Raw genomic sequence first — 12135 nt, forward strand, 5'->3', positions numbered from 1 at the left:
ATTTTCGGCTGTGCAGTAGAAGAAACTTAAAATGTCTGAGGGTCCAGCTCTACCAACACGCAAACCCAGCCCCCGGCCCCACCAGAAATGCCTGCAATCTGTACCCAGGTGCTCTCAGAGGCACGGTGAGAAGCAGAACCTGTAAGCAATTTAGTCTCAAATAATCTGCTCACCTGCCCTTTATTCCTGACATGTATATAAATAAACAATATGTTTTTTTAATTGAAGACTAATGCTACAATGTACCAGACACTGGACAGCCAGTCCTGATTCTCTGTTGTGGCCTTAAATTTCTTGGAGCCTCAGATTTCTCGGCTGTAAACCTAGGGGCTCGGATGATCTATCCATAATCTCCCTTCCAGCTCTAAAAGTCTGTGACTAATTGACGATTAAATGAACTTTCCATTTCAAAATACCAAATCCCCTCCTCTATCATTAAATAAATCACTGTTATGTTGGATGGTATGGCTGTACTTAATGAATCAATCAACATGTTTCGTCAAATGTCTGTTGTAAGCGAAGTACCTTGTCCTCTTTTCACAAAGCATTTGAGTTAAATACATCTGTTAGTGACCAGATAAAATACTTGAAGCATCTGTGGTCAGAGAGGAGTGAGTAGATTTCTGACCCCTTGATAGACTAGGGAGGGGCTTGGCAGTGGTGAGAACTCGTAAGCTGTGGGTCAGCTTCTGTGCTGCGGTGCATGGTTATGAATATTGCAACATGATAACTCTCACCCAGAAAACTCACCTCGTAATCCAGGGCTAAGTTTCCACTCTGTCCCAGGGTTCTAACTCGAGTTGACTCTACTTCAAAAGAAGGAAAGCTTGTTTGGCCAAATACCCATGGAGCATCGGTTTCAGGAATGTGACATGCTGTTAAACCACAGCCGTGTAAGCTTGCGGCTGCTGAGATTTTCCAAGGAAGAAAGTTTCACTTTTCAAAGAAAAACATGGCACCGCAAAGCTGGAGAGACATGAGGTGAATGGCGTCGATTGGCCTCAAGAAACATTTTCTCCCAAAGAACACCTCTTATGTGTGAGTGTGTTCTGGGGGAGGGCAGGGAAGCACATGAGAATGAATTTACAGGATTCCAACGATGAGACACAGCTCCTGCCTTTGAGTAGCTTTTCAGGGAGCTCTGGGGAACGTCTCAGGGCATTGCCCCAGAAGCCAGGTCAAGAGGATGGTCAGCATGGCACAGCTGGGAGAGGCATAGGGGCTGCAGGAGCAGACACAGGACCTGGACCTGCAAGCAACAGGTCACAAGGCAGGAGAGAGGTCTCCCAGCAATCAACGCAGGGATTCAGCGTCTCTGTGAGGACACGCATCAGCCTCCCTGGGTCCCACCTCCACATTTGGCTTGGAGCTTTGACAGAATGATCACCAAGGACTGCTGAATGCCTCTGGAAGAGGATGTCAGGACGTCCTGTCTCCTTAGATTGGAGTTAACGTGCATTTCAAAGTAAAATGAGTATCTGAGCGGCTGAATTAATACAGAATCAAGTCTCAGAGAATCACAATTCTTGAATTTTGGAAGGGAATTTGGGAGTCATGTAACCCAACCTTTCCCTCCGTGTCAGAATCCTTATGGCCGCTTGGTTATCGGCTTCAGTTTGGATGCCTCAGTTGACAGGGAGCTTCTGTCTCCCTTCTATGCCAAGCTCAGCGACCAGTGGTTTCCCCACCAGTGTCCATGAAATCCAGGGGGGCAAGGGACCAAAAAAGTTGCAGAGGGACTTAGGTTATTGGCTGTGTCATCACCAGAGGGCTCTAGTTGACTCAAAGTGTTTTCCTTATATGGTGCTAACATTTCCTTCCTTCTCGCTTACCCCTCCTCAGTGCATGCTCTGTCCTTCAGAACAGGTCTGAACCCGCATTTACTACAGCAGCACTTCAACTATTGGAAGGTGGGGCCTCCACAGCCTCCCTAAACATTCCTAGTTCCTCTCACAGTGCTTTTGTGGGGCAGCTCCTGGACCTGGGGAGGGTCGTCTGAACCCTGACTATGTCCTTTGAAAAACATGGGCCCCACTCCCTAAAAACCGAGAGCCATTTTCCAGGGAGAGTGAAAGCAACATAGGTCAAGTAATGGGCAGTACGTGGGCAACGCTCAAAACCAGAGCCACAGAGACGCAGTGGATGGTGGCTACTTCAGAAGCTAAAAGACGGTCCAGGTCAACCCCGCCTGGGGTGACTCTTCCAGAGGGGCCGGGAAGCCATGACCAGGCCTGAGGCTGAGTATTTGCTAAGCCCTGGGTGATTGTAGCCTCTCACTGTCTGGGGCAAAAGCAGGCCCCGGGCCAGAGTCTGTGGACCCTGGATTTCATGGACACTGGTGGGGAAACCACTGGTCGCTGAGCTTGGCATAGAAGGGAGAAGCCCGCCCCCTTGTGGACCTCTGGGGGGTGGCAAGGTACAAAAAGCACCCTGAAACCTAGAAGGAGATGAGGGGTCAGGGGGGAGCAACCGCTTCCTGTCGCTGCTCCCATTTCCCCAGTTGCCTGCAAGAGAATTGATCTCTGGAGTGTCACAGGGAAGGGGAGTGGTGGCAGGGGACATGAAGGGAAGTTAGGATGTGGAGACTGCTGGGTCTTCTGGCAACAGAAAGTTGGAGACAAATCAGGCAGGTGTTACTAGATGATGGAAAAAAAAGAAGGAAAAAGCAGCAGGAGGCCTTTCCTGGTTCTGCCACTCCCTGGGTGGCCCCAGGCAAATCACAGTCCCTCTCTGGGCCTCCCAGGGCTAAGCTGGGTGAAGACTACAATCCCTCTGAATGCTGGTGCTTTATGGACTAAGCTGGATGCCTTCATATGCCAGTCCTGACAATGGTCTGTCCTTGGTGGCACCACACTCCTGACTGAAGAGAAGGGGGGATGGGAGGCAGCCAGGGCCAGGGGTACGTGTGGAAGGGGAGACGGAGGCCGCCAACTTGACCCGTTTGGCAGGTCTACCCAAGGCCCAGGAGGGCACAGCACCCTCCATCACAATGCCAGGCCCCGGGGTGCCCCCAAAGAGTCCTTTCTCATAGTGGTCTCCCGTCCTTCCACAACGCTGGCCAAATCTAAATCTGGAACAGTGACCTCCTCCTGAAACACTTGTCCACTGGGTGATGCACGGACGCTGACCCAGAGGAAGCTGGGCTGAAAAAACACGCTTGCCCCAGACATTGTGACCAGGGCCCATCTAACGTCCACACGGCAGCCACAAGCATCGATTCTGCCTCACACGAACACACGTTGAATCTGCCTTTACTCAGCGCTAAGCGCATTATCAAAGATTGTGTTTTTAACGTATTTTCGAGATAAATTCCGCAGTACTCTGTAATCGATGAGTCTAATTAAGCTAAGTGTAGCACTGGGAGAAGCAACCCAGAAGCACTTTCCTTAGAGCTCTCTGGGTAAAAAATATAGGTGGATTTCAAAAATTAAATTATATGCTAAAATGGCTCAAATTTCTTTCTGCACTATGCTCATACAGACACGCGGTCACGGTGTCACCGAAGACAGGGTTTTGAAACACTGACTGTCCTCTGGCAAAAAGAAAAGTATTGAAACCCTTAAAAAATGACCTTGTATAAATTATCCGAAATAATGTCCTCAGGCTAGTGTGCTTCTAACTGGAATGATCCAGGGCGAACGTTATGGGGCGGGGTGGGTAGGGTCAGCTTTGTACATCACAGTACACTAAAGCTTTGGCTGAAAAAAAAAAAAAAAAACCCTGTAATTTCTCATTAAAAAAAAGGCATTTATAAGGTTATTATAAGGTATTATAAATTATTATGTAAACACCCCTTAAAAAACAGAGGATTCCAACCTTAAGTTACAATCCAAGTTCCACCTAAAAAACTAAAGTCAGTTAGAACATGTAATTCTCATTGTAGTCAGAACCCTTTTCAAACACCTATTTAGACCACCTAGTTTTTCTGCAGTATTGCCAAATTCTAAAATTGTAATGAAAAATTTAAAGTCCAAAACCTACAAGCCATCAGAGTTTCAGTAAGCAGATTGTGCCATTTCAAAACTGAAAATGTGCTTGCATAAGCAAGTCACTGGGCTAACCTTTCTGGATTGAGAGTCTGGCCTTCAGTTCAGAACATGGCTATGCCAGGGTCAGAAATGTGACAAAACTGCGCTTTCACGGAGGTTAGCCAAGGTTCACAGGGTCATGACTGGGCCATTTTATCAGTCATGTCAGGCTCACACCCTATTGCCTGGCATAGATAAAAACTTTATCTGTCAGTTTGTTAAATTTACTCCTCCTGCCTTATTTTCAATAAAGAAAACCTGGACTCGCTTATCTAAACCAGAGATTGGCCTTTTCCAATACTGTTTTCATATGCAACTTCAGAGTAAAGGAAACACACCAGTGATCTGGGGTCTCATTTTACTCAATAACTGTCTTACCTAAAACTCTAATTTCAGAAAACAGTTCTGACACTGTGCAACACCATAGATTTATTATGTTTATTAAACATACTAAGTTTATGGCTGAAGGTCTTATATTAGATGACCTTCTCAAAGTGTTCTCTTTTCAAATTCAGCTTTCCCTAAAGTAAAGCAAACCCCTCCCCAAATTTTTAATTAACTTTGATAGATTTTCCAAATAGAGAATCTAAATTATCATCAAAAACTTAAGAAAATTACCTTTAGACTGACTCACACACATATAATATATGCTTTCTAATAACTGTTAAGAGAAAAAAACAGCTAAAGTTTCTTCCTCCCAGAAAATAGATATGTACAGATGACAAATAAAGCCATGAATGTAGACATTTAGAAATCTGGTTAAATATACAAATATAAAACCGGTGAGTTTCCCCCCACAGGAATATTAAACGCAACACAAGCACCTTCAGATTTTACTTTATTTGTAAACTATCCAGTTCATTATTTTAATATTTAAAGACTGTGGTACTGTAGAAGAGACACATAAATATTATAATATACATTTAGCAATTAAATATAATAAAATCAACATGACACTAGGTAAAAACGCATATGTACTCTTCAAATAAGTCTGAGGTCTGGGCATTCCCGCCCATCAGATTTCCCCCTGGAAACGGGTGAACCTTGCCGGGAGATCATCCACAGGATACACAGTGGGACTCGTTTTCATTGTAGGAGGTCCATTTAGAAGCTGCCAGTCACAATGCCTGGCCAGCTCCACTGTAAATATTTTGAGAAGAATTTTTGCGAACTCTTTCCCTACACAGCTCCTAAGGCCTCCTCCAAATGGAATGAAGCTGAACCTGGATGCATCCTCCGGGTGAAGCAGCAGAAAGCGGTCAGGATTGAATTCCTCCTTGTTGGTGAAGATATCGGCGACATCGTGAGTATCACAGATACTGTAGATAACATTCCAGCCCTTGGGAATCTGGTATCCCTGCAAAAGATTATGAAGTCCAAAGGACTGACAAACTGGAATTCAACCTTCAACAGGAAAAAAATCTATCACTGATATCCTTGGAGGAGTTATGAGCTGAAAGAAAGGAGATGGGGGAGGTGGAGAGAGAAACAGAGAGACAGACAGACATTCAGAGGCAGGACAATGTTATCAAAAGCCTAAGAAATTTAAGTCAAAGGACAGAGAAACAAAGGGAGATTTAAAACTACAACACAAAAGGTAAGGGTGGGAGGGAGAGAACTTTTAACTTACATTTAATTCAAAAGTCTTAAGGGCAACCCGAAACCCTCCTGGAACTGGGGGATTCAGCCGAAGGGTCTCTTTAATAACACACCCAGTGTATTTAAGCTGTTCCAAAATTTCCATGTCCAACTTGTTGTCTTGATTGCCCTTGCAAAGTAAACCCTATCAAAACAGTCACACAGAGGTGAACGGTTATTCTGTGCTCCAATAAAATCAGCCCAGCAGACGTAAACAGGGCTTAAGTAGTGGCTGGACCCAAAGGGCCTCATGATGGGAAAGTGTGAGGGGGAAACAGGGAGCAGCTAGTTACCATTTGCCTCCACCCCTGGGCCCAAGTCCACTATCTGTTTACAATTCCAAGAGAGTCCTGCTCACCAGTTAGAACCACCAAGTTTCTCCCCTCCCCCAATCACCACCACCACTGCTGGCTGCCACCACAGTCCCCCGGGAGTTCCCCATTCATGCCCTTGAACACACAAATCCAAGAAAGTGGAACCTCTCTGAAAATCTCCAAGGTTCTGCAAAACGTGGAGAAGAACAAGGCTGAACCCTGCCCGAGTGGGATCACAGCTCAAGATTCCTTCTTTTTTATTGGGAAAGGACACTTACCTTTTGGGAAGCTGGCTAGACAGTAGCTGAGTTTCTTAAGGTAATCCCCCCACCCCCTCAGTTCCCCTACCTTACTTTTCAGCTCCTCTCGGACTTTCTGGAGGACATGTGGGTAGAGCCCCAGGTAAGTGATCAGAGATGTAGCTGCACTGGCCGTGGTTTCGTGTCCTCCAAAGAGGAGCTCAGTTGAAGACTGCTTTAGTGCCTAAGAGTGGATTAAGACGAACGTTTTGACAAGTCTGCATGCGATTTTACAGAGCGACTACTCAGAATAGAACTGAGGGTCCTGGAGGGAAGATGAGAAGGGCTGAAAGGGTGCTGACAGAAAATCCATTTAAACAAAATGCTAAGACCCTTTAGTTCAGCTAGAGCAGTAAGGCCAGTAAGAGGCCACTCTCCCAGGAACTCTTAAATTAAAGCCTTGGTTGTATTATAATCACCCAACATTATTTATTTACATCTTGCAAATTCCAACTTTCCTTTTAAAACCTGGAAGGGATAGGGAAAGAAGCCTCTCCCCACAGCTCCGCGGACCAGGTGTCTCACCTCTGTGTCCCATCCCTGGGGTCTGGGAGGGCTTCCTACTCTGGGAACCTGGGCCCCAGGCGGGCACTTTGGGGACCCCAGGAACTGCGCTTGGAAAGCCAGGGGATCAAACTCCGCCGTGTCTCTCCTGAAGCTGCCACTCACCTGCATGTCCAGCCTCTCTCCCCTCTCCCACGAGTGCTCGATCAACAGCTGCAGCGCATCTTTGTAGCCCCCGTCCGCCTCGGCTGCCCGCAGCCCGCAGATCTTGGCGCGAATGTTCTCCTCTATGCGCGCGTGGATGAGGTTCCGCGCCTTCAGTCCCTGAGCGCAGAGAGCGCACGGCGGTGAGCAGAAGCCCGGACCCCGCGCTCCCGGAGCCTCTAGCTCCGCACCCTACATGCCGCCCTTACCCGGTACAGCCCGCTGAAGGGCACGTCTATGGGCAACGAGAAGAGATTGCGGGTCATTTCCTCGAAGGCCTCTACCAGCTGCTGCTCTGCTTCCCCGCCGCTCGCCAGCCGGGACTCGCAGCCCATCAGGATGCGCATAGCGATGCGGAACATAAGGCGCTTCACCTGGGGGTAGACTAGGAGGCCGCTCTCACCGCAGCTCAGCCACTGCTCCAGGCAATTGCCCACTTCCTCAGCGATCACTGGCACGTAGCACTGGAGCGCCTCGCGGCTGAAGGCCCGCATAATCACCTGAGCTCCGAGGAGGGAAGAGTGTTAAAACCGGGCCCCACCCGCCCCTCTCGCCTTCCGGGGCCCCCTTCCGGAAACCCACAACCCCACCAGACCCAAGGCACTTCCCGGCTGGGAAAGCTACACTGGGTTTGAGAGGGTACCTAGCCGAGGCCTTATGCAGCTGGCGCTCGCCCAGCATCTATTATTTGCCTGAACCCCACACGCGAATCGGGTACCCCTTCCTGCCCAGGCGCCGCCACCCCCCCCTCACCTTCTTGCGCTGCTTGTGCAAGGAGTCGTGCAGGTTGGAGAGGCAGCCGGAGCCCAGGATGGTGCGCACAGACGCGGGCCAGTGGACTGACACCAGCCGGTGCTCCCCGAGCAAGATGCGCCGCACGTTGTCCGCTCCCATCACCCGCACCGTGGGCCGACCGAACAGATGTGTCTTGTAGATGAAGCCGTATTTCCTTCGCTTCATCTGCAGGAACTTCCTTCGCTGCGAGAGGAAAGCGGAGGAGAAAGGCGGGAGTGAGGGGGCGCCAGGGAGCGCCGAGCCTCCGGCTAGTACTGATCCTAGCCTCAGTCACCTCCCTCCCGGGGGCGCCTACCCCGGCTTCAGTGGAAGCCTGGAGCCGAGTCGGGCTCCGGGACTCCGGGGAACCGCCCTGTCCCGCCCCTATCTCCCTTACCTGAAGCACCATCTGCAAAGTTTCCCCAAAGAAGGGGAAGCCCATAGTTCCGGGGGGCAACGGGAGGGCGCAGCTGCGGTCCCGGCTGCTCACGCAGTACAGGTCCCAGAGCTTGATCGCTGCCAGGAAGAGCAGCAGCGGTAGCACGAAGGTGCAGAGAGCACTGGCCAGCAATGCTAGGAGCCCCATGGCGCGCCGCGACCTCCCGCGCCACCTGCCGCCGTCGCCAGAGCTCCGAACCTGCCGCGCGCCCGCTTTATAGGCGGCCCAGGTTGCTGCCCACGTTACCTTAGACAAATTAGTTCACCCAAAGTTCATCTTTAATTGCGGATTGGGCCCCTGGCTCCTCCCCCCTCGAGGCGCTGCCCAAAATCTTTAACCGTTTGTTCCGCGCAGAGGCAGAGGCGGCGCGGTGGCGGCTTCCCTCGGAGCGCGCCTCCTGGGGTGCAGGGCTAGGAGCAGCCTGCTTCGCCCATACAAGTTGTGCGGGGCTCTGGGACGCTGGCAGGGGCCGAGCCGGGCTCTGGGGAGCGGGAACTCCAAGCCCTGGGCTTCCTGGCGGTCTCTTTGGAATCCCTCCCGCCGGGTCCGACGGGCGGTCCCAGACCAGAGCTGCCTGCACTGGCTTTCCGTTTACAGGCGCCGTGTGGGCCCCCTTCCACCTGCTGGGGGAGCAAAGGGAAGTGCGTTCAGAGATCGTCCAGCTTTCTCGTCCCACAGGTGGGGAAACTGAGGTGCAGAACGCAGAGCAAAACGCAGGCCTCCCGATTCTCCCAAAGATCCCATAGAAGAGCCCAGGGCCAGGACCCAAGCGAGAGTCGCGGGGAGTCGTGACCAGCTGACCATAGATTGCCAGCTCTCCAAGCCCCTCAAGGAGGTCCACACTCATGAAGTCTTGGAAAGTCCTACTTAAGGTACAAGAGAGGCTCCAGATCCTCAGGACTCCAGGTGCAGCCCTGCACAAGTCTGAGCCCTAACTCTTGACTCCCCAGTGGGGGACAACAGTGGCAATTCATCCGCGGCTCGGCGGCAACCAGAGCTCTGCGATCCTGCCACAGCCGGCCGGATCCCGAGGACCCTGGGGTTAGCAGCTCCAGCTAGGCAGAGGGGAAGAGGGTCCTTGGCCCTGGCAGGATAAGGACACCGAGATGGAGGATGGATGGAAAGCCCGGAGTCTGGGCTCTGAGTCCCGGCTCCATCTCCACTTGAATGACCTTGGGCAAGTTACCGCACAGCCTTGCGCCTGTCTCCTCCTCCTCAATATGGAGGTGCTCATTCTTGACCTGTCTACACCACGGGGAAGCTGTGAGTTTCCAAAAGGGGCTTCTGGGTGCAAATACTCTTCCCAGCTCCAGGCACGCTAGGCTTCGTTACCAAGGTGACCTGGGCTCCGGGCACTGGAGCCATCCTCCGCTCTCCCAGCTCCCACCGGGCAGAAAGCCACCCAGGCGAGAGGGGGCTGGGTCCTAAACTCAGGCCTCTGCCGGCCGCTGTTAAGAGTGTTGAGGGAATCCGTACTGGGAAGTGAGGCTTCTGGCCTTCGCCCAGCTATACAATCGGCTGCTCCTGCAGCCAATGCCTGGAGCTCGGACACTGCGGGAAGCGCACGTGCGCTCCCTGCTTCCCGCCTGGTCGAGCCAGTGGGATTGGGTCCGAACTGCCTCGGACCAGTCAGGGCCACACGCCCCCTTTGATTTGAGCGATGAACCCTCCAGTCGCGCCTAAAACGAAGCAATGATATACGTTTGTTTAAAACTGAAGAGCCGGCTCTCCCAGGAGCACGCCTCACTCATTGGAAAGCGTCCCTCGGGGATGGAATATACTTTGATCCTGACAGCTGTTAAATACGCGGCCCTCCCGCGGTGGTCCCCAAGCCCGGCGGGTCGGGAAGTGTCTGCGGAGTCGCAGGGACCGCACACTCGCCGAAACGCTCCAAGCCTGGGTCGCCCCAGTATGTATTTCGGAGAGTCGGCGTTTCTCCGTAAACCTACTTGGCGTTTCAGAGGCTCTAGGGAAGGGTCTCTCCCACTGTTATTTCTTCTAATGATTTCACAACTCTAAACAGTGACAGACGACTTCGGGGGCACCGACTGGAACCGGGTCGAGACGCGCTGAAGGTAATTCTCAGAAATCCCGGGCCCGCCCCTTTCTGGACAGTGCCTCCGGCCGGTGAGCAAAGCTGGCGAGCGGGGGGCGTGACCTGGGGCCCAGTCCCAATCCTCCGGCCTGACCCGCCTGTGACCCCTGCAGGCCGGACCGTGACATCCGAGTGAACTCTGCAGGGCCATCTCGCCAAGTTCAGCGCGCGCCGGGTCACAAGATGAGCGGGGCCTGCGCGCTGGAAATTGCCACAAGGGGGAAAAATGTTTTAATCTACCTGCCTATCGAGACCCGCGGCGGCGACCGGCAGGAAAGGATTAAATGGGATAGTGAGGATCATTAAAGAGCATCTTAAAGAGGGGGAGGGGCCCATAAATTACCAGCCCAATAAGAACTTTGATCTAGATACCTTGCCAAACTTCTCGTGGGTGGCAGTAGGTGGGGAGAGGGTTCACTGGAAAAAAAAAGTTTCCAAGATGTCTGCAAAACAGCCTGTTGCTAAGGGTTGGGGGGTGGGGAGTGACTTCCTGACTGGGGTCAGGGGAGCCCAGGCAGCTGAAGCACGCATCCTCCACCTTTCTTTCAACTCCTTCTTCCTTTGTCTTGAGCACTCATCCCCACCCCAGGGTTCTAGACCTGCTGTTCCCTCTGCTTGGGGTGCCTCTTTCCCAGCTCACCGCTTGCTGGTTCCTTCCAAAGTAGAATGTCACCCCAGGGAAGTCTTCCCAGGCCCCAGCCTGCCCGGCACTCTGCATTGCAGGCCTGTTTTATTTTCTCCGCAGCACTATCATCATCAGACATGTTCTTGCTCTTGTCTGTGAGTTTATTTACTGTCTACCTCCTTGGTGAGCACGCCAAGTCCAGGAGGGCAAGAACCACATCTGCTCCTTCCTCAGAGAATCAAGAGCTACTAAAGCAAGAGCTCAGATTTTCTTGGAAATTACTGAGAATGAAGTATCAATGGGAAATTAGAGCAAAATTGGAGCTGCCCCTACAGGGGCTTATAGTTAGTGCAGACCACCAGCAGGTAAACCAGGTCTCTTGGAACCAGCTAAGTCTGGGCTTCTGAGAGCCCCCTCCCCCAATCTCTCTCCCCAAGTCAGAATCAGCCCCAAGCCCTCGTCCTCCCACCACCTCAGCCTAGTGGAGTTTCTCAGGCCGAGATGTTGTCTCTGCAGCCTCAGGAGCGCCCTGAGGGCAGGCCCCCAGATCTGCCACTTCTTGCCGGCTCTGTGGCTCTGTCGCCTGCCTGCAGATCCCATGGCCTGGCGCCAGGGCCTGTGGTCAGCAGTGGGTGATGAATTGCCCTGGAGGGGGTTATGGCGGTGTCAGCCGAGCTCCGAAGGGCCTGCTGCACTCTTGAGCTACCGACCCTGCCTGTGTCTGCTGCTTCCCCCTTTCCTTCTGGCCCCAGGATCCACCTTAAGCGTAAGGTCAGGAGGGCACCAGCTTTCTTCTGGTTCATTAAGGGGTCAGCTCAGGCCTTGGCGGCAACCTCCCTGACTCACCCATCATGTCCAACTGCCCCCAGCCTGTCCAAAGGTGGGTGGCAGGTTACAGTGAGCTGTTAGGAATAATGACGCTGGAGGCTCTTGGTTTAGATTTAAACACTGGTTGGGAACTTCTGTGTTGGAAAGGTCCAGAGAGTCCTTAGGCCAACCTAGGGATCACGCTGAAAGGATAAAAGGCCAAAAGCTTCGCAGCAGCCACAGGCCTGGGAGCTGGAGCAGGGAGTAAGTGATGGGGTATAGGAGAGCACTGGCTGAGTGGTCCAGTCTCTTGCCTGTTTCTCCCCTGTAATAAAGGTGGTTGAAGCAGTAAACCAGAACGTTCCTGCAGCCAACTATCTTGGAGATAATTCACAGGCCAGCTCCCTG

At 52.0% G+C, this 12135-nt stretch overlaps 1 protein-coding gene across 1 annotated transcript; it reads right to left on the reverse strand.

The window, feature by feature from the left end:
* Window positions 1-4855: 4855 nt before the first annotated feature.
* On the reverse strand, window positions 4856-8356 carry CYP26A1 (cytochrome P450 family 26 subfamily A member 1). Its single transcript, XM_081235984.1, has 7 exons — window positions 8159-8356; window positions 7741-7965; window positions 7197-7487; window positions 6949-7107; window positions 6329-6463; window positions 5659-5811; window positions 4856-5385 (listed from the first exon to the last, which is right to left on the reverse strand). Exons 1-7 carry the CDS (start codon window positions 8345-8347, stop codon window positions 5044-5046), a joined length of 1494 nt encoding a protein of 497 aa, XP_081092110.1. The 5' UTR covers window positions 8348-8356; the 3' UTR covers window positions 4856-5043.
* Window positions 8357-12135: the final 3779 nt, after the last annotated feature.

The sequence above is a fragment of the Mesoplodon bidens genome (genome assembly GCF_964165515.1).
Source record: "Mesoplodon bidens genome assembly, chromosome: 1".
Taxonomy (NCBI): Eukaryota; Metazoa; Chordata; class Mammalia; order Artiodactyla; family Ziphiidae; genus Mesoplodon; species Mesoplodon bidens.